This window comes from Cyprinus carpio, chromosome B25, assembly GCF_018340385.1.
Source record: "Cyprinus carpio isolate SPL01 chromosome B25, ASM1834038v1, whole genome shotgun sequence".
NCBI lineage: Eukaryota > Metazoa > Chordata > Actinopteri > Cypriniformes > Cyprinidae > Cyprinus > Cyprinus carpio.
In genome coordinates, this window is record NC_056621.1 from 20,732,948 (window position 1) to 20,754,682 (window position 21,735).

Sequence of the window (21,735 nt, forward strand, 5' to 3'; positions counted from 1 at the left end):
TGCTCATTTTCCTACATGAGCCGGGTAATTGTCACGTAATTGTTCTTCTTTGCTGCTGTGTTTTTCAAAGGTATTCTGCTGCACTTCCTTTTCCCATAAGAAGTAACACACACACACACACACACACAAACAAACACACACACACACACACACACACTATAAATAAATGAGTATAAATAAATGAGAAACACGTATTTATGTATGCATTTATCTGAAATGTATTTTTCTTATTTATTTTTTTATTTGAAATGCATTCACATATTTGTTTATTTTTATTTATTTGATGTTTATGACTAACTTATTTATATTTTGTTCTTTCTTTAGACTTAAACTTAATATTCAACAATTCAAATATGATGTAATTTAATAATAAATGCTATTAATTACTATAGTTGTTTTATTATAAATAGGCCATATCGATTTACATATATGTTTTGGTAAAAATGCTTTAAAATCGTCTATTAAAAAAACATATTTTAGAATCATAATAATGATTTATTGTGAATTGCTCTCTATGCTGTCATAACTGAGTTTAACTTTATAAGTATCCAGGCTGATCCTTTAGTCAACAGTTTACAGGTCAAGGCTCTTGTGTTTTCACTGAATTGTAAAGTATGTACAGTAAGTGTGTGTTTGTGTGTGTGTGTGTGTGTGTGTGTGTGTGTGTGTGTGTGTGTGTGTTGCTGCAATGTAATACTGCCCTCCAGTGGCTGTTTACTGAACTAACACACGTTTTGTGAAATATAAAATATAAGGTCTATCCTATTTTCACTGTTTAGGAAATGATTTGCTGCTGACCTAAAGGAAACATTAACATTGAAGGATAAAATGTAGACTATGGAAAAAGCAGAGTGACAGTATATATCCATTAAGTTTTTTTTTTTTTTTTTACATTTTCTAATTCTTGCTTAGTTATAATGTAATGTCATGTCATATCTGTAATTGTAATTTAAATCTAATTTAATTTAAATGTTTTACACCACAGAACCATATATATATATATATATAAATTGTGATTCCAAATTTATAATTTAAAATTATGAAAAGGGAAATTGTGACCAGTTACAGGACATAAGATGTACATTTTCTGTAGGTTCACATGTTGATGGTAAATAAAAAAGGACTCTTTTCAATATAACATAATTATTAAATTAATCACAGAATTTTGCTCCAAACTCTTATTTTATACAACAAAAATGCATCTTTACCAGAGAATCGAAACTTTACTTTTATACATTTAAATATTAGATATTCAGTATCAATCAAAAGACATTTAGGTTAATGCACAATTGTAAAATAAGTGTTAATCTCATAGCAGGCTGTCAGAAACTAGCGAGGTGTTTCTCTGCTCGCGAGATGAGATTCGCGGACACAGCAGGAGTTTCTAGTTTCTCTTGTGATTGAGCGCCACATTTCATCTGATATCTGCTCAGATCAGATATCACTCACCTGCTTTCCATATTCAGATAAACACACTCACAGTTTCACCGGACCTCCACCCGAAGATCACCCGAAGCAGCGCGAGCCAACCATTTAATGCACTTTTCTGTCTGTTTAGTGTAAGTGCTTTAATATCTCTCTGAGCTCTTGATGCACGGCTGCGTGTGAAGCCGCTCCGCGCTTAATAATGCTAATGACTACATTTCCCTACATCTCTTTCATTAAATCAAGTTCCCCGTCCGTCCGGCTCCAGACATCAATCCGCTCGGCTCTCAGCAGCACCGCGGGCCGGACACATATAGGTGCCGTTTTGGCACAAGACGAAAGTTTTATATGTGTAAAGGAGCGATCCATTACTGCTGCAACAGGAACACTGTCATCCCGAGAGTTAGATCACAACCGGAAGGAGATTCATGACTTCAGAGTTAACATATCACATAAAACTGTTATTATAGCAGCTGTAGTAATTCCTCTAAAGGCCTGTCGACTGTAGGATGTATTCAGACTTCAACATGAGCAGCATATACAGTTTCTAGGCCTAGGCCTATATATGCAAATTGTCTGCTCTCTTATAAAACCATGACTGAAAATGTGAAATACAGCAATATGCTCGAGCTCCCATTTCCAGTAAAATGGGGTAATATGAACCACAATTTTAAAGTCCTTTTTATCTAATTGTTTTGATCGCAAGTTTATACCCCCGCTGAGAAACAAAACAAATTATTATATGTCTTCTGAGATTTTGTAGTTGTTTTTTTGTTATATATATATGTGGAAAGAAATTTTATGGGAACTGTAATGGACCTGTTGGTCTCTACTGGTAGTTGGTCTCCTTTTATTGGTGGCTTGTTAAAACCAATAAATCCTAGTGGAATATGCCCCAAAACACACTACAGAATCAAGGGGATGTAAACTTTTGAGTGGGGTTATTTTGATAAATTCAACTTATTTTCTCTTGTGGACTATATATATATATATATATATATATATATATATATATATATATATATATATATAGTAACTTATTAAGGTCAGTACTAAAACAATAACATGCATTTTGTATGATCCTTCTTATTTTGGTAAAATAATGAATTTTTTCAGATTCTGACTTGAACTGTACTTGTGTTATATACTGCACACTATGTAGTATGCTATTATTCCATCGTGAAGATGTACAGACAGACAGATTGATAGACTAATACAAATGTCAGTTTGTGTCCTGTTGATGTCACCAATAAGCTTTAATGCATTTCTTTATTGTTATGTGGTTTTATTACATTATTTTGGCACAAATTAAATAAGGCACATTTACTGCAATGTTACACAAAAACTGTTATGGAATCATACAAAAATAATTGCTCTCTAGTTCTGCAGATTGCCACAAAGGACCGTTACATTCAAAGACAAATCAAATCACAAACCAGCTCTGTTTCACTTCATGGTCAATTTGTGTGAAGATATTTAATGACGTCCTGCCCAGCATTAATTCTATCCCCGCTAACACACTCCTGCAGTAGAAAATGCATTTACACCCGCCACTCAAAATGCAATCAATCAGGTTTCATGAGCTCAGCTCCTAAAACCAAACACACAGAAAACCTGCGAGGGAATAAAGTGCATGATTTAAACAGAGCCGTGGTCCATAATACACATCATATTTATTCCTAACTCTATACGTTTTCACAAACGCAACCTTTTCACCATATGCTAAGAAACTGTCTAGTAAAAAATGAATTTATTGGTGTAATCTTATTGTTTTGAGGGACTGTTTAGAGAGGAGATTCATACCGTAAAAGAAAATGTATTCTACTAATGAAATAAATCAAAACAGGAAAGATTGAAAGACATTAAGAGGATGAAGAAAAAAAAAACTGTTAGAACAGCATCTAATCCTGTGTAAAAAAGAGTTCCCATTACTAGTTGCCTACACAGATGTTTAGTAAATGTAACAACTTAAGTTTTGTAAGGAAAAATGTGAGGACAACTAAAATCTTGCTACATAATTTTATCCTTAATTATCCCTTTTTATAATGTGACATTCTGAAAATTAAAAAGTGCTCAAAAAAAGAGAGAAAAAAATCCATTCTTTCTGTAGTTATTGTAAACGTCTCCCTTTAACCTACATGCTATACATGAAGCAAGTTTCCAAAGTGTCTTCACACACCTCAAATATTCACTGCTGTTTTTGTCCTTTCACCCACCAGTGCCGACACATGCAAACTTTTTCTATTTTGTGATTCAAGAGCATCATTTTTAAGTGGAATAATAAAAGCTACTTCCTATTTCTGATTTCCACATACAGACCCTTAAAACCTCTAAAACGTTTTCTTTTTTCTTTCCATCTCATAAACCACAAGCATGAGAAAAGGTTAACCTTGAAAAACAATGACCGTTCTTGCATATTCAGGTCAATAAAGTTTAGATACTTCAACACTCAAATACAATAAAGAGCAGGATGAGGTTGCGGAACCGATTTAGTAATGATGGATTTATATTTAGTCTATTAAACCGGTTGCCTGACCGCCATCACAATACAACATTGTCCATTTCTGTGGCAGCGGTCTCCACATCACTTCCTCTGGACTGTGCGTCTTCCTCCTCCCCGTTGGGCTCCTGCAGCGAGCGCTGGGTCAGGTCCTGGCTGATGGTGTGGCAGCGGGTCAGGCTCCTGCTGTGGGTGCGAGGCGACTGCGGCCCGCTGCTGTCCACCGTCTCTCCTCTCGTCAGTCTGCGTCTGTCACTCTGACCCTCCTCCGTCTGAGATCAACACGTCAATCAGCGCTCAGGTTAGCAGGAGTTTTAGTATTGTAGTACAGCAGACTTTTCACTTAACTAAAATACCAACAAAACCTTGCTTTTTAAAGATAAAATCATTTTTACATTTTATTATACAAATGGTCACTATGAATGGAAATGATTATTGTGGCTTGGGAGTTAAGTGAGGTGAGGTGAGGGTAAGGTAAGGTTAGGTTCAGTTAAGTTAGGAATAAATGAGATCCAGAAGCTGAAACCTAGTCCAACATCGGTATATGCACTGTCCTTCTTATACTCCTAATGGCCACCTGTTTTCACTGTTCGAGCAGAGTCCCACAGTCCAGGCCCACAACATCCTCCCAAAAAAAAAAAAAAAGCAAATTATTATGCTAAGTAAGGTTATGTTATGGTTAGGTTAAGTTAAGTTAAGTAGGGGTGCACGATAAATATCGGCCGATAATTAATGCGCATCTCGTCAGTAAAGCCGGTCCGCTGATTAGAGAACCGGCTTAACTGACGAGATGCGCATTAATTAATCGGCCGATATTTATCGTGCACCCCTACAGTTAGGTTAGGTTAGGTTAGTTAAGTTAAGGTTAGGTTAGGTTAGGTTAGGTTAAGTTAAGTTAAGTTAAGTTACGGTTAGGTTTTGGTAAGTTAAGTTAGGTTAAGGTTAAGGTTAGGTTAAGTTAAGTAACAGTTAGGTTAGGTTAAGTTACGGTTAGGTTTTGGTAAGTTAAGTTAGGTTAAGGTTAGGGTTAGGTTACAGTTATGTTAGATTAAGTTAAGGTTAAGTTAACGTTAGGTTAGGTTAAGTTAAGTTACGGTTAGGTTAAGTTAAGTTAAGGTTAGCTTAGGTTAGGTTACGGTTAGGTTAAGTTAAGTTAAGGTTAGCTTAGGTTAGGTTACGGTTAGGTTGGTACGCAAGTAAATAAACAAACACAAATAAATAAGACAGATATCTGGAGAATGGTACCTGGTCTAATACTCCTATGGTGGTTGCTGCTCTGTCAGTCCTCTTCTGATTCCTGTTAAGAGCAAAAGCTTCTCATAAACATCTTGAAATGATATTGAGGAAAATTTAATTTAGTCAGAAAGTGAATGATCACAATTAAATTTTTATTTTTACTTTTAAGGAATTATGCATCAAATTGCAATACAGTCATTTATGATATTACAAAAGATTTCCATTTCAAATAAATGTTGTTCTTTGAACTTTCTGAATGCAACACAACATGTTTGTTTTTTTTTTTTTTTCTAACGCTGATAATACTCGAGTTAATAATACTCTTGTTTCTTGAGCATCAAATTACAATGATTTCTGAAGGATCATGTGACACTGAAGACTGGAGTAATAATGCAGAAAAAACAGATTTCATTACAGAAATAAATTAATTTTTTGTTAACATTCAAACAGAATATGCAATAATATTTCACAATATTACAGTTTTTACTGTGTTTTTGATCAAATAAATGTAGCCTTAATAACCAGAAGAGACTAGTCATTAAGGCTACACAAGAAAATTAATTGACAGTAAATGTACCTTTGTTTTGTAAGGTCTGTGTCTTTTCTGCCACTGCTGGGACTCTCAGGCTGTTTAACTCTTTGAACTATTGATTATGTTGTTGGAGAAATAACAGAGCTCAGTTTAATTACATAACATAAATTCATAATGCAATGCATATCATATAATACTATGTTCATCATAGCCTACTAGAGTGTTGAGATGAAATAAAAGTACAAATATCAAATATCAGATTCTTACCCACAATGCCCTCTGTTCCTCTGGAGTGTGGTTTGACCGGATGAATGTCCGGAGCGTCAGCACAAGCTTTCTGCAGGAGTCTCTGAATCTCTGTATTCTGAGGAAACATAAAAATATAGACAAATCATTTAGTTTTTCTTTCAAAATGTAGCACAACTTCTAACCCTATTGTTGTGTTGGGGTCAATTTGATTTTCAAACTGCTCAAAATGCTGGTTAAAATATTGAAGTTTTGTGAATGATGCATGTCACTGGAAAGTTTCAACACACTGATGTGTTTTAGAAAAGGCTGTACAGGGTTTGTCATGACCTTTGTGTTGGGGTCAAACTGACCCTCCAGTGGTTTCCCTGCAATTTGCCAAAAATCAGCACTTTGAAAAACACTAAAGAATCAGGTTAAAAAAACAAACAAACAAAAAGTCACTTGAAAAACAGTACAATTTGAAATACATGAGACATATTGAAATTTAACTCAAAGTTTACTCAAAATTGAGATCACATTATCTAGTTGAGCTTCACAGTAAAAAAAACAAAAAAAATAAAAAGGTCAAAAGTTGTTTTTGGTTGCTCGTTTTTTGATCTTAATGATGACACCGTCACAGAAAAGAAAAAAAAAAAGGATTGCTAAAGAAGTGTGGGAAACACAAACACTACTATCTAAATGATTCATTAAAGTTTCTATTCATCATTTACTGATAAGCAAGAGTCCAGCTACAGGATTTTTGTGAGTCTATTTAAAGCATAAATAAATGTGTATAAGGTTTGCAGCTGTAGCTGAGCACACATACACACACACCTTCCCAGCGGTCTCGTGCGCGCAGTCGAGGGCGGTCCGCTGTCTTTTATTGCGCATGTGCACTAAAGCCCCTCTGTGCAGCAGCAGGTCCACCAGCTGGACGTGTCCGCCTCTCACCGCCTCATGCAGACCAGTGTTACCCTGATTATTAGCCAGATTCACCAGCGCACCGCTCTGATCCACATCAAGGGTGTCCAGAATGTGCCCATATTGCAATATGGATGTAAATAACAAATAAATACAAATTACATTTTTGTACACACATATATATGTGTGAATGGCAAATCTATATAATGTAATATAGCACCTCAAGCAAAATGGTGGCTATCTCCAGATTTCCCTTCAGACAAGCAAGAATCAGCGGTGTGTTTCCATACTGATCTTTCTTGTTCAGTTTGGCGTTACACTCCAGCAGAGCAGACACCACCTGTAACACACACACACACACACACACACACACACACACACACACACACGCTCAAACTACTGATATTAAAAAAAGAAACAGTTCAACCATTGTGTGTGTGTATATATATATATATATATATATATATATATATTATATATATATATATATATATATATATATATATATATATATATACACATATATATATATATATATGTATATATATATATATATATATATATATATATATATATACACACACACACACACATATGTACACACATATAGTTTATTTATGTATATATATATATAAAAAAAAAAAAAACGCGGTTAATCTCACTTGACATTAAAGTTTTTAAATATACTTTTATATTGTAATAAGTTAACATTCAATCTTCAAATTAATGTAGAAACAGCATGAAGACAGTAGTGTTTTAATATTTGTTTAATGTCATCTTTTTTATGATTGAATGCGAGTATCACTGATACCAATTCTACTGATGTCTATGAAATTGTTTTTTTTCCCTAATTTTTAACCACTGAATATATGCAATGTTGACTATACTAACAGTATAATTGAGAGCTATCAATTTTAACATATATTAGACTTTAAAAAACAACTAATTTAAGTGAACTTAAAACCATCTTCATCTTTTCAACACATTATAATAAATGTAATATTTACCTGTGCCATTCAGCAAGTAGGAAATATACAGAAATTGAATAAAGTTATCAACACTAAACTGCGTTAAATATTTTTTACGCCGTTAATCTGGAAAGATTATTCAATGACTGTGGCCACTTTAAAATTTAAAAGGATACTATGGCAAAGTTATCGCTTTCCTTATTCAAATTGATTTTATTTTATAAAACATGATTGACCTGAAGAATGAAAGCTATATCATACACTTCAAATTATGAGCTATATCGCACTCCAAGACTCTAGTGGTGTGACAATAAACTTAGATCACGAGATAAAATACAGATACTTGGTTCACTAGAACGAGACAAAGTTTTAATACTATTTTTAAGAAATTTTCAATTACAATTTTTTTTTGTCTTTTAATCACAAAATGTAAAACAATGCAATTGTATTTTCAAAAGTTTTAACTAATCCATGGGTTTTCAACTTTTTAGGACATGCGCCCCCCCACAAGTTTGTCTAATTTCACTCGCGCCCCTCCAACACCCAACAAATTTTTGGTAATCAAGTAATCTACTGATGATTTTGACAATTGAGTAATCTGATATGTTTTAGTAATACAAATAGACCTAAGTGGAAAAACAGGCTTTAATATGACTATATTTATATATAAACTATAAAAAGTAATGATGAAGCAATCATAATTGGTTCAAATAAAAGTATCAAAACCAAGTAATTACACGGTGTTATTGAACAACACTGTTAAAATACATAATGTAATTTGTCTATATATAATATGAACATAACCAACTTAAGTACATACTGTGTTATAACAAATACCTGCAGAGGGCGTCAACGGCCTGGTGATGATGCACATTTAATTTTAATATTTTGGACACAAGCAAACTAAGAGCAACTTGTATTTTGAAATCGCGATGTACAACAAATAGCATATCTAGAAAAATTATCTAAAACTAGGTAGGTGCATAGGTTTATAAATGATTTACAATACAAATCTACTACGGAGATAACACACACTGATTTCACAGATGAACTTTTGGAAATTCAAACTCAAACAGAGGAAGAGTTTGTGGACCGAGCTGCTGGGACAAAGTGCATCAGACTTTGTGTGCGTTCCCAATTGAAACCCAAACATGCAATAAAAGACCGAATATAATGCAAGCACTGTCAAATGTTTTCCCACAAACTCAACTTTATACTGATATCACGAGACCACTTTTAACCTCACGGAGTAATATCGCGAGATCTCGTGCGCGCCCTAAAGCCGGATGAAACAGCTCTGTATTCATTTATCGAAAACAAAAAATGAACACTATTTTCATATATACTGCCTTTTAAAAATTCAAGTACCTTTTCATAAATATGGCTATTTTCCAGGACTTAAATTTTAAAAAGTCAAATTCAAGTACTTCAAGCACCTTGTACGACCCCTGGATACAATCTTTTTAAAGTCCCAAACTTTTTAACTGAAGTGCACATATATAAATAAATGTGCACAGAGAGTTATTAGATATTAAAAAGCTAGAGCTTAGACACTGGTTTGAAAGCAGTGATGTTGTTATGAGAGGTGGTCTGTGATTGGTCACCTGTATCTGGCTGTTCTGGCAGGCCAGGTGAAGCGGGGTGGCGCTCTGATTGTTGCGGGCGTTGATGTTGGCACCGTGGCGGGTGAAGAGAGACACTAGAGCTGTGTGTCCGTGCAGCGCCGCCACATGGAGCGGAGTGAAGCCGTCAGCACTGCTGTTCACACCCACACCGTCCGGCTGCAGGTGGGCTGCTTTCTGAACACACACAGACTCACAGCTACCACAAAATGCTTCTAAAATTCATATTAACCTACTTTTGTAGATTATATCAGAAACTGACTGCGTGGGCCCTAGGGCAGTCAACATGGCTGAAAAACTTTATTTAAATTTTTTACTTAAATATTATCAATATTCAAATTATAATCACATTTGAAAGGAAAAAATTTAATTGGGGGGGTTGGGTAAAAAAAAAGCTTTTGGGTTCTCTCCTGTGGGCACAAGAGGGCGCATCGAACAAAATACCACTAATGCACATTTATTCAAAGCAATAAAATAAAACAACTATCATTGAAAAAATATGCATACTGTGTAAATAATATTTATATTCCAAATATAATTACTTAAGTTGCTTAAACAATTCTAAACAAAACAGCATCATGTATTTATGCATAGTTTAATACAAAGGACCGAAAATCATGGAGTACTTTTTTTCATTTAAAAACATGTGATGCAGTGGGATGGGGTAAAACAAACAAACAAACAACAATAATTACATTATATGATGTATTTGGGATAATTGTGTCATTGATTTTTGATACATGTTTTACATGGCTTTCTAAACGTGCGGCTCTCTTGTGCGAGACAAGAGTGCAACGCAGATAGATGTCCTTCTAGAAAATGCGCGTTCTGTGTGAACAACATCTCATAAACAAGATCTTCTCCACACTGATGTTCTCTTTTTCCCCAACATTTTGAATGAACAACACAGCAGCACCGCATCTAGTGGCTTCAACTGTATAGGCTAACAAACGCATTAAAATGCAACGACACTTACATCGTCATCGCATCTTGTGTGCCATTGATAAGGCAGCCTGATGCACACCTAAAATTCAAATGCAACGTTTTTGCATTTGAATGTCGATTTTTATTTTAAATTCGACAAATATTCGAAATTCAAATGTTTATTTGACAGCCCTACTGGGTGTTAATCCAAAACATTCTTCTATTACATTCATTTTGAGAACTTGAGCGTGTAAAAAAACAGCTAGGATTTATTTGTTCTACATTTTATTAATGTAATAATATAATGTAATTTTTTAATAATGTAATAATACAAAAAAAAAAAAAAAAAAACTTGAAGGCTATTGTTTTGATTTATTATTTATTAATAAATATGAATTTGCATAACATGTATGAAAGTGTTAAATGAGTGTGTTAAGACCTTCTGTGCGGGTTCACAGCTGGGGCACTGACACAGAGGATGGCACAACTCTGTCTTAACTGGCACTGAATCTTCCTCTTCCTCCGGCTCCTCATCCAGCCAATCCAAAAGATAACGCACCTAAACACACACACACACACACACACATACACACTATACTGTCGTTCTGTGTTGTTATTATTATTAAAGCAAGATTAAAGCAAGACAGAATCCTCTTTAACAAGGTTTATGTGACCCGAAATCAGCTCACCATCTGCACATCTCCATCAGCCACGGCTCTCAACAACTTCTCCACCTGTTCACCAAACATAGTAAAAAGTAATAGTAAAAATGATAACAATTTTCTCCAGGCACATTAAATGTTAAGTGATTATATGATGATAAAATGGCAATTTTAACTTTCATTTTCAGTCATTTTTGGTGCTGAATTTCCCTCCGAGCAAAGCTTGAGAGTTTGAATGCTTGAAAAATTTAAGACATAAATATTAGTATTGCAAACTGTAGTAGAAAAGAAACTGGAATGATCACATATTGATTTTTTATTATTATTATTATTTTACACTATAATCGTAATTTACAACAGTGATATATTTCTGTCTTGATTTTTGTAATAAGAGTTAAAACATAAAAAATACGTTTTTGAGATGACATTTTTGTCTTTGCATCTGCAGTCGTTTGTGGTGCTGGATTTCGCTCAATAAGGGCTTATTTGATCTCATCCCGTCTTGTAACAGGAGAAGTGTGACGCTATGATCTGTCCTCCAGATGGCGCTGCTGTACCTCTTTGTGTCGGGTGCGTTCGGTCTCCGGTGGTGTGGCCTCAACACTGAGTGAAGACATGCTGGACGTAGATGACCGCCTGCTGCTGCAGTCAGACGGCTGAGGAGAGCGACTCGGAGACTGAAATCAGAAATGGAGACCACACTTTGGAGACTGATGTGGGGAGTGGATAGGACACTGTTGTTAGAATATTTTCTATGTAAATGTTTTAAAGTTAAGAGATATTTGATCTAGCATAGTTTTTTGTTTTTCTTTGTTGCTCGCGCTCCAACAACGACAGAATCTATAGCACAGATAATACAACATCATTCACAAAATTATTTCCTGCTGACAGTAAAACGAACCGTTCGCTCCACGATTGTAGGTGTGAGATGCTGTTACAGGCACGTAACTCTGACCTTGGAGTTGAGGGCACAGTGTAATGGAGTCTCCTTGGCTTTGTTGTGAATGAGGGTTGATGCTCCGTTCTCCAGGAGCACCTCCATGATGCCCTCGTAGCCCCAGCGAGCGGCGATGTGCAGCGGCGTGTCTCCCTTATCGTTCTGAACGTTCAGTCGACAGGAGTGCAGGTCGAAGTACAGCAGCGCCTTCACACACTGAGACACACATTCACATCAAGAACGAAATATCAACATTACACAGTCTATCACAGAAACACAATTTTTAAGAAGCAAAATAACCCACATGTAAGCTAAATTTTCACAAATGTATTTTCTTCTATTAAAGGGGTCATGAACTGAGAAACCAAAATCCCCTTCATCTTTTGACATAGAGGTCAGTGTACTATAAAAATATCCTGTAAGTTTCAGAATGAAAAACTTTCCAAAAACAGCTTATATTGAAGGCAGTCTGCCAAAACGAATGTTCTACTCTATGTAATAGTGTGCATAAGCACCGCCTCTGCAGAAGAAGATCAATGCCTGCTTCTACATCGCTGCCCGTTTAGCCCCGCCCACCAATTCTACAGCTGTGTTCCACTCTACGTTTTGACACACACTTGCAAACTTCACTAAGCACTTCCCCTCGGGGGAATCCCCACTGACATTTTGAAGTGGACGAGGGAAGTTTATATGGAAAGACCCTCGACCCTTCGATTTTGACTGAGTGAGTGACTGCTTCATATGCACACTTCAGGCCACTCCATAGACCACAATGCAACACGATTATGATGTCAATAGTGATCAAGGACTCAATTCAGCCCATTCCAAGGGTTCTGCCAGTATTGGGCACTCATGCAACATAATCAATGACGTACATCCACCCACCGATTCTTCGTCACTGCCTGTTTAGCTCCGCCCACAGATTAATCGCCACTGCCTGTTTAGCCCCGCCCACCGATTCTCACATGTAGTGTAAATAACGATAGGCAAACGCAGAATCCAAACGATAAAGAAGGCTCTGAAGACAACAAAATGCTGTGCTGTGCCAAGTTGTGGAAAAACAGTCTTTGCATTGGCTTCTTTCTGATCCCAACGTTAGGAAAGAGTGAATGAACTTTATTTTTAGAAGGGTTAGATTTAAAAAATGAAAATGAAAAACCCAAAAATGAAAATCATCCCATGCTTTACTCACCCTCAACTCTAACCCTAAGTGAGTATGACTTTCTTTTTTCAGACGAATTTAATCGGAGTTATATTAAAAACTGTCCTGGCTCTTTCAAGCTTTGTAATGGCAGTGGGCGGGTGTTTCTGTTCAACAGTCCAAAAGAAGTCAAATAAAGTGCATCCATCCATAATAAAACATGCCCCACACAGCTCTGGGGGGAAGGAAGGAGTTTTATGAGGACTAAGGAATGATATAAGGATTAAGGAGAAGGGAAGGGGAAGGGGAAGGGGAAGGGGAAGGGGGAAGGGGAAGGGGAAGGGGAAGGGGAAGGGGAAGGGGAAGGGGAGGGGAAAGGGAAAGGGAAGAAAGAAAAAAATAAAAGACTTACATCTTCGTGCCCGTACATGCAGGCCAGGTGTAGAGGGGTGCTTCCATTGTTATCCTGAGCATCTGTGTTTGCCTTATAATGCAAGAGCAGCAGCTAAAAGAGAAAACAGGAAGATCAATCAAACAACAATTAAGGGGCAATGTAATCAGATTTACTTTTTAATTATGCGAGAAGAAATACCACAGACTGAAGTTCATCACAGATACAAATCTACAACATCATAATCAGCATGAGTGAGGTTAAGTTCTGACCGTGACCCCCTGGAAGCCCTTCTGGCAGGAGAGGTGCAGCGGTGTGAGCGCGTGATAATCAGTGGCGTTCACCACAGCTCCCTTTGACACCAGCACATCAATCAGCAGGGACTGACCTGATCACAGGCACAACACAGGGAACCAAGCCACAACATTTATTCATCAACTCTGTTTTAAAGCTACAGATTCATATGGTAGCATTAAAAAAAAATACAAAAATACAACAAAATCTAACCCCATTATATAATACCAGAGATGATGTGAAAAACCAACCAAACAAACAAACAAACAAACAAAAACCCAGGAAAAAAGTAAACAAACTGAACAAAAACAAAGTAAACCAAAAACCCAAACATAACCCAAATAATGAAGTAAACAATAAAAAAATAAATTATATATTTATATAAACAAAACTAAACAAAAAAAGACAATACGAAACCCAAAATAAACCAAACAAAATACTAAAACAAAACAAAAAACTAAACTAAGTTGAGTCAGTGCTCACCACAAATAGCAGCAACATGTAGAGGAGTATAGCCTCTGTCATCCCGAGAGAATGGAGTGACTATGGACGGGTCGTTTAACCTCCTAAACCAAGACAGACAAGCAAAGCAATACTTTAATAAATAATGAGGAAAGTAGGCCTACATTCAAACTGCATGCTTTCTAATATGTTCAGCCTGTGGTGGTTATCAGCCCAAATACACCATTTCTATTACTGTATCAAACTGAATTTAATAGCAAAGTTGAAGAGACATACAGTTGTGATAAAGCCTGTAGTGTAAAAATAAATAAATTAATTAATCTTTAGATCTTTATTTAATACAATTTCAAGTCTTTTATTTATTTAATAAAATGAAGAACAGGTAAGTGCTGTCTAATAGAAATTAATGCAAAATTTCAGAGCACGGAACTACTTTATATTAAGTGTCCTTTACTACTATGTACTTACATTTATATTGATCATTTGATACAATGCACTTACTATGCATATACATGTTTTTACATTTGAAAATAACATTGTGTAATTACATCAGAAGTATTTTTTATGTAGTTAAATCTCTAATTATACTGTTGACCCTTCCTCAACCCCTTAAACCTAACTATACCACCAAACCTGTCCCTAATCTTAACCGTATCCCTCCTCAATAGCAGCAAAAGTGTGTTGTATTTTAACGTGAATACAATAGGTACATTGTACCCAACAACTCATTATTTTATTGTTAAGTACGTAGTATTCACCTAAGCTACCTATTAGACACCTAATATAAAGTGTGACCCAGATCAGTTCAAAAGCTGATATATATGATGTTTGTCAGCACTGACCCTGAGATGTGGCGGTCACAGGCGTCACAGGAACAGAGTGGGTGACATAACTTCCTCCCGTCCTCCTCATTCTCACTCTCGCTCAGCAAACGCTTCACCTCTGCCTCATTTCCACTCACAATGTGCTGCCCATATACACACACACATACTTAGTATCAATTCATCTTATTCAACATTGTATAAGAAGATATATATATATATATATATATATATATATATATATATATATATATATATATATATATATATATATATATATATATATATATATATATATATATATATATATAGATTTTAATCAGGAACCAATTTTGAGACAATTTTGTTTGTCTTAACTAATATAAGTTTTTACTTCCTGTTCTTGCTCCAGTCAAAAATAAGGCTCAAATAAGGCAATGGAACAGTCTTTGGTTTCACAGAAAAGCTCTTACTATTAGTACTAAATATAATATTTCTTCCTCTGGTGTTCAGAGGAAGTTGAAACTGGTTACACAAAGAGGCTCACCTCAAACAGCTGGTCTATAGGTGTAGCATTCTGGGACAGTAGGTCCAGCTTCTGTCTGAACGACAGTCGATCTCCTGACCCCTGCGGACCACAGCGCACATTCACAAACAACACTCAGACATGCAGCACTGGGAGGTGTGTGCAGTATGTGTCAGTTCACACGATCTTAAATGCATGTGACTATTGAATACACTGGGACATTTTCTCATGGCCACACGGTCTCCGAAGCTCTGCTTACCCACTATTAACAAAAACCGACTACTAGTGGCTTTATAAAACAGGTTCAGCTTCTAAGAAATGCCACAGCATTCTGGGATTTAGCACCCTTCTTTAAGCCTACTGGACAAATATTGGACCTGGTGCCTAAAAGGCTGACTGTTCAAACCCTGCTGTGGTTTATCACAGGACTTGCTTGATGATAACTTAAATTATGCATATTGTAAATATATATATATATTTTTAATAATATCACAGTAGGAACAAAAATCCCTATTTAAACTAGGGATGCACTGAAATAAAAATTAGTGGCCGAAGCTGAAACAAAACAAAATGAAACACTGGGCCAACCCAAATGTGCTTTTTATTCTTTTATCTTGCTTTTCAAATAATAATAATAATAATAATAATAATAATAATAATAATAATAATAAAAAATCAATTACAAAACATCAATTTACAAATATTTAACTGAACATTTTGTTTAACATTCTAGCAGTCATGATACCAATAAATCACAATTTAACTGAAAATTAATAAGTTAGTAAAATAATAGTTTCTGGCCATTCTTGAGATCCTCTTCTTGAATAAGGCATGCACTTTTTTTTCTTTTTATTGTACAAATAAATGCAGCCTTGCTGAGCAGGAGAGACTTCTTTTAAAACAGAAAACATTACAGATCTCCATGTTTGAATGTTATAATAAATTTATTATAATTACAACACTAACATTTATGAATGTTGATGGAGCTTTTATTTTGGCTGAAACTATGTTGCCAACATAGCAATTTTGTTGCTAGATTTAGCAACTTTTCAGAATACTTTAGAAACTTTTTCTTCAAAAAGCACCTAGCAACAAATTTAGCTATTTCTACAATTTATTTGGCAACTTTTAGCAACTGTGACTCAAATGATATAAAAGGCACACATTTTCCCTCTAAATTACACAAAAAGAGGAAATCAAAGGTGACTAGCAGTACACATATTACGTGAAATAAGTTGCTAGTTGCAGTAGTTCAATAATAATTGTTCATTTATGATAACACCTTATTATTAGTTTGTACCTGCACTTGCTGATCAGTTAAAAAAAAAAGAAAAAAAAATATATATGTAGAAAAATGGAAAAGGTACTGGTAATTTTCTGCCAGAAAATTATGCATTAAAGGGTTAGTTCACCCAAAAATGAAAATTAGCCCATAAATTACTCACCCTCAAGGCATACTAGGTTTATATGAAGGTTTCATTTGAGTGTTGTCGGAGTTATATTAAATTTTTTTTTGATCTTTCAAGCTGTTTCATGGCAGTCAGTGGGTGTTGTATGCATCAGTCCAAAAGAAATGAAATAAAGTGCCCATCCATAAAAAAAGTGTCTCACGTGGCTCTGGGGGGTGAACAAAGGCCTCCTGTAGTAAACCGATGCATTTTTGTAAGAAAAATATCCATATTCAAAACGCAATAATCACTTTAATCTAGCTTGCGCCAACAGTTGTACACAGAAGCAGCTCCGGGAGCATGACGTAGAGGTCAGTGTTGTACATGCGCTGGTGAGTCTCGTGAAAACCAGCGTTTGTAAACAGGAGCAAAGGAAGCAAAGTAGGGATGGCCCGATACCATTTTTTTCCAAACCGATACGAGTACGAGTATTTACATTTGTGTACTTGCCGATACCGAGTACCGATACCGATATTTCTACCGCGAAAGTAATTACAGGCTACCAGAAAAGAAGACAGAAGACTATTTTAGAACACAGGTTAGAAGACTCTTTTTATTTTCTCTGCTTGTTTTAACAAGTCTAAAATAAATAATGAGTAAAATAATAAATGTAGCAAATTTCAAATAAAAAATAAATTATATATATTTCTGTGTAAACAAAAAGCCTCAATACTGGCACTGTCTTCACAACTGACAAAATATAAATAAAACGTATTGTACAGTCAACTCAACAATATATCAATGAAATGTTTGACAACGTCTCCAGCTTTCAATTTAACTCAATTTCAATGTAACTGTTGTGTAGTCTCAATGAAACACTTACATATTTCAATTAAACAAACATTTCAGTCAGCAATGTGATCTGAACTAGCTTAGGTACTTTTTGGGAGAATGAGAGGCAGGTTCTTTTTGATGAACAAAATCATCTCTGCATGATCAGCTGTGATTCTGTTTCTGTCGTCATTCACAATATGTGACACTGAGCTGAACAGCCTTTCACTGTCAACACTACTGCATGGTGCTGAGAGGTATGGATGCCATTTTGGCCAGAGTAGGGAACCGCACTTTGTTAACTGCCCAGTATTGTAGTGGTTTGTCTTCTCGAGGAATTGTGGTCTCCCCTAGGTATGTCTCTAATTGTGCAGTAGAACCTACTTGAGCTCTGTTTAGAGAGACTGGTGCTTGCTCATCTGCTATTTCATCAAATATACTGTCCAGGCTGCTGCTTGCCTGGTCCCTGCGTGGTTTTCTGGCAGGAGGTTCGTGCAGGTCATGATTCTCCTCTTCTCTAGACGACCTCAACAGCTCACGCATCAGCATCTCCTTGGCATTTGCAGCAGTGTTGGTGTTAGAGAAAAAAAAGATTTTTATACCTATAACAGAGGGAGAAAAAAATGAGGCATCTGACAATAGGTATTTATTAAAATAACATAGCCTAATCAAATAATTTATTAATGAAAATGAAATACTAAAATGTACTTTTCAGCAAGACATTGGCAACTTTTAACTCGCTATCTAGCACACACACGCACACAGACACAGATACACACACAGACACACACACACACACAGACGCACACAGACAGACAGACAGACAGACAGACACACACACACACACACACACGCACATAGATACAGACCCACACGCACACAGACAGACAGACACACACACACACACACACACAGAAACAAACACGCACACACACACACACACACACACCTGGGGTCGAGTAGAGTAGCGAAGCTGTAGAGGGGTTGTTCTTCCACATCAGAAAATCGCCTCCTGACAGCTGCAGCTAAAGTCCCTTTCATAGTTTTGATGCCATGGTCATCGTCGGTCTCTCTAGACAGAAATCGCTGCAATACAGTGACAGCAGGAATCACATCTGCTGCCATAGCTTCAGAAGAGCTAACTTTTCGTGTTAACTCCTCAAACGGACCCAGAACAGTTACAACCTTCTCCAGCAGTGCCCACTGGTGAGCCGTGAGATTATCAGGGAGTTCATGTTCGGACACAAAAACTCCTAGTGCCCGTTTCTGCTCAATCAGGGACTGGATCATGTAAAATGTACTGTTCCAGCGGGTCTGTACGTCCTGCTGTAGTCGTTTTGCAGGCTGACCGATCTCTAACTGAATATCTTCGAGGCAGGAGTAGGCTAGAGGAGAATGTTTAAAATGGCCAACGATTTTGCGTCCGATAGCCAATGCATCAGCAACACTTCTCTGTGACAAAAGTCCTTCGTGGACCACCAGCTGGAGAGTGTGAGCAGCACAAGGTAGGCTGGGGAGTCCAGCATCATTCATGCCCTTAATCATATTTTTAGCGTTGTCTCGTAGCACAACGTGGACAGAGGTTTTCGGAATGCACCAGGTCTGAAGCATCCCATCGAACGCGTCTGCTATGGCTTTACTGGTGTGCGAACCCCGAAACGGCTTTGCTTGTAAGGTGGCTTGGCGAAGAGTAAAGTTGTCATCAATCCACTGTACAGTTAAACTGAGCAGAGACATTGGGCAGACACTGCTTGACCAAATATCTGTTGTAAAACTGACGGTCGAAACGTCACGCAACAGGCCACTGACGTGCTTTTTCACATCATGAAACACTTTCGGTAGCATAGCGGTTGTAATGTGATGGCGACTCGGAATTTCGTATCGCGGCTCCAGTATGCCAAGAAGATGTCGAAATCCTTTGTTTTCAACAGCCGACAATGGCTGGTCATCAAGTGCAATAAAGTATGCAATTCCCTCTGTTATTTTTAGTGCCCGTGGATTATCTCTGGACATCTTCTCGCGCTTCTGTAAAACCTGTGTTAATGTTGGCTGCTGAGTTGCTTGTTTAGCTTGACTAAACTGTGTGTATTCAGCACTATGATGCGTCTTCAGATGTTTAATTAGATTGCTGGTGTTAAACGATGTACTTTCTTTTCCTCCTCTCGACACCTTAGCTGAACATAACTTACAGTCTGCCTTGCTTCTGTCATCATCCCTTATCTTGAAATGAGCCCAAACCGCCGACATTTTACGTTCATATGGCGTTCACCTAGACAAAGCGGCGGCTCGTGGCGGCCATTCGTTTCACAAAACGCACGTGGTATCGGTGCGTGGTATCGGCTCATTTTTATGAGTACGAGTACGAGTATATGAGTACAGTATCGACCCGATACCCGATGCCAGTATCAGGCCATCCCTAAAGCAAAGTATCCTTACTTTAGCAAAGGAAAACCAGTCTCCTCTTGGCTTATGTTTAAATCCTCTGACATTCTTCTTTACAAATCCTCATTTTGTACTTTTAATAAGTGACCTTTTCTTTTTCTTTTTTTGAGCTCTCTGCTGTTTCCACGTTCGTCACTTCTGAGCAGCGCATCCGTAAAGCTGACCTCACAAGTCATTCCCCCGGAATTGCTTTCAGTGTACAACAGCGAGCACAAGCTAGATTAAAGTGATTATTATGTTTTGAATATGGATATTTTTCTTACAAAAATTCATTGATTCACCTCAATAGGCCTTTGTTCACCCCCCGGAGTCACGTGAGACACTTTTTATTATGGATGGATGAGCTTTATTTCACTTCTTTTGGACTGATGCATACAACACCCGCTGAGTCCCATTAAACAGCTTGAAAGATCAAAGACAATTTTTAATATAACTCTGACTGGATTCATCTGAAAAAACAAAGTCACATACCCCTAGGGTGACTTCATTTTTGGGTGAACTTACCCTTTAAGTTGTAACCTGAAAACACAAAATACAATGTGTAGGTTTAAAAAAAACTGTGAAAAATGAATACAGAAAAGTCCTTCAAATTAACAGTACATTGTGCCCTATTTTACAGACTTTTCTTAAAGTGTAGCACACTAACTACCAATAAACTCTTTAAAACTATAATTGTTCAGAATGTGGAGTTTTACTAGTTAATAAGAAAATACATCAATAAATATATTATTTATATTTTAATTACATTTTTTTTTTGTTTTACTAACAAATCTAAATTAACATTTCAAATCATATTCATAATAGTTTTTTTGCTGAGATGATCAGAGTGATCTGATTGTGTATTCTACGCAGTTTTGCATTGTTATTACATAATGATGTCATTGTGCAATGACATCACAACATTATTTAGCAACAAATTGTCCTGCCTTTAGCAACATTCCCTGAAAATCAGTTGGCAACACTGGGCGGAAACCCACAGGAAGACCTAAGTGCTTCTTTTCGTTGACAGCAGCAGATTTAAAAATGATTCTCATTACGTCTTTCTCTGACAGTTTTAAATGCTTCCACACTGCAGACATGTTTACTGTATTATAAAGAGTGCACGCCTCTCACTCGTCGCTGGTTGATATTTGATTGTGTCACGTCATTGTTTAATACAACTTATTCAGTGTTTTCGCTTATTCGGCTGAACACCAAAAGAGCTTTTTTTGATATTTGGGCCAAATAATTTCAGTTGGTGCATCCCTAATAGAAATTTTAATAATTCTCCACACCAGTCTCAATATTACTGCAAAAACTAATACTAGCCTAGACAAGTACCAAAAAAAGTTCTCAAATTTAATGAACACAGGTAAACAGTAATAAGAGTACAAAAAAAAAAAAAAAAAAAAAAAAACCTAATTACAACAGGACAAATAAATACAATAAAACAAAATTAGTTTTTCAGGTAGGTCTATGAGAAAAAAGAAATGCTAAATAATTGAATAAGGTAATTGACAGGAAAA

At 36.3% G+C, this 21,735-nt stretch overlaps 1 protein-coding gene across 1 annotated transcript in view; it reads right to left on the reverse strand.

Moving 5' to 3' along the window:
• Nucleotides 1-2,651: 2,651 nt before the first annotated feature.
• Nucleotides 2,652-21,735, reverse strand: part of ankrd27 (ankyrin repeat domain 27 (VPS9 domain)) — a 34,018-nt gene continuing 14,934 nt past the window's right edge. The window contains exons 13-29 of the mRNA XM_042752541.1: nt 15,591-15,671; nt 15,086-15,210; nt 14,265-14,347; nt 13,760-13,875; nt 13,509-13,601; nt 11,974-12,171; nt 11,811-11,858; nt 11,576-11,695; nt 11,046-11,090; nt 10,796-10,915; nt 9,415-9,609; nt 7,063-7,182; nt 6,756-6,929; nt 5,961-6,057; nt 5,739-5,805; nt 5,171-5,222; nt 2,652-4,197 (exon numbers count right to left, since the gene is read on the reverse strand). Of these exons, the coding sequence (XP_042608475.1) occupies nt 3,967-4,197; nt 5,171-5,222; nt 5,739-5,805; nt 5,961-6,057; nt 6,756-6,929; nt 7,063-7,182; nt 9,415-9,609; nt 10,796-10,915; nt 11,046-11,090; nt 11,576-11,695; nt 11,811-11,858; nt 11,974-12,171; nt 13,509-13,601; nt 13,760-13,875; nt 14,265-14,347; nt 15,086-15,210; nt 15,591-15,671 (1,965 nt within the window). The 3' untranslated portion in view covers nt 2,652-3,966. The remainder of the gene's footprint in view (nt 4,198-5,170; nt 5,223-5,738; nt 5,806-5,960; nt 6,058-6,755; nt 6,930-7,062; nt 7,183-9,414; nt 9,610-10,795; nt 10,916-11,045; nt 11,091-11,575; nt 11,696-11,810; nt 11,859-11,973; nt 12,172-13,508; nt 13,602-13,759; nt 13,876-14,264; nt 14,348-15,085; nt 15,211-15,590; nt 15,672-21,735) is intronic.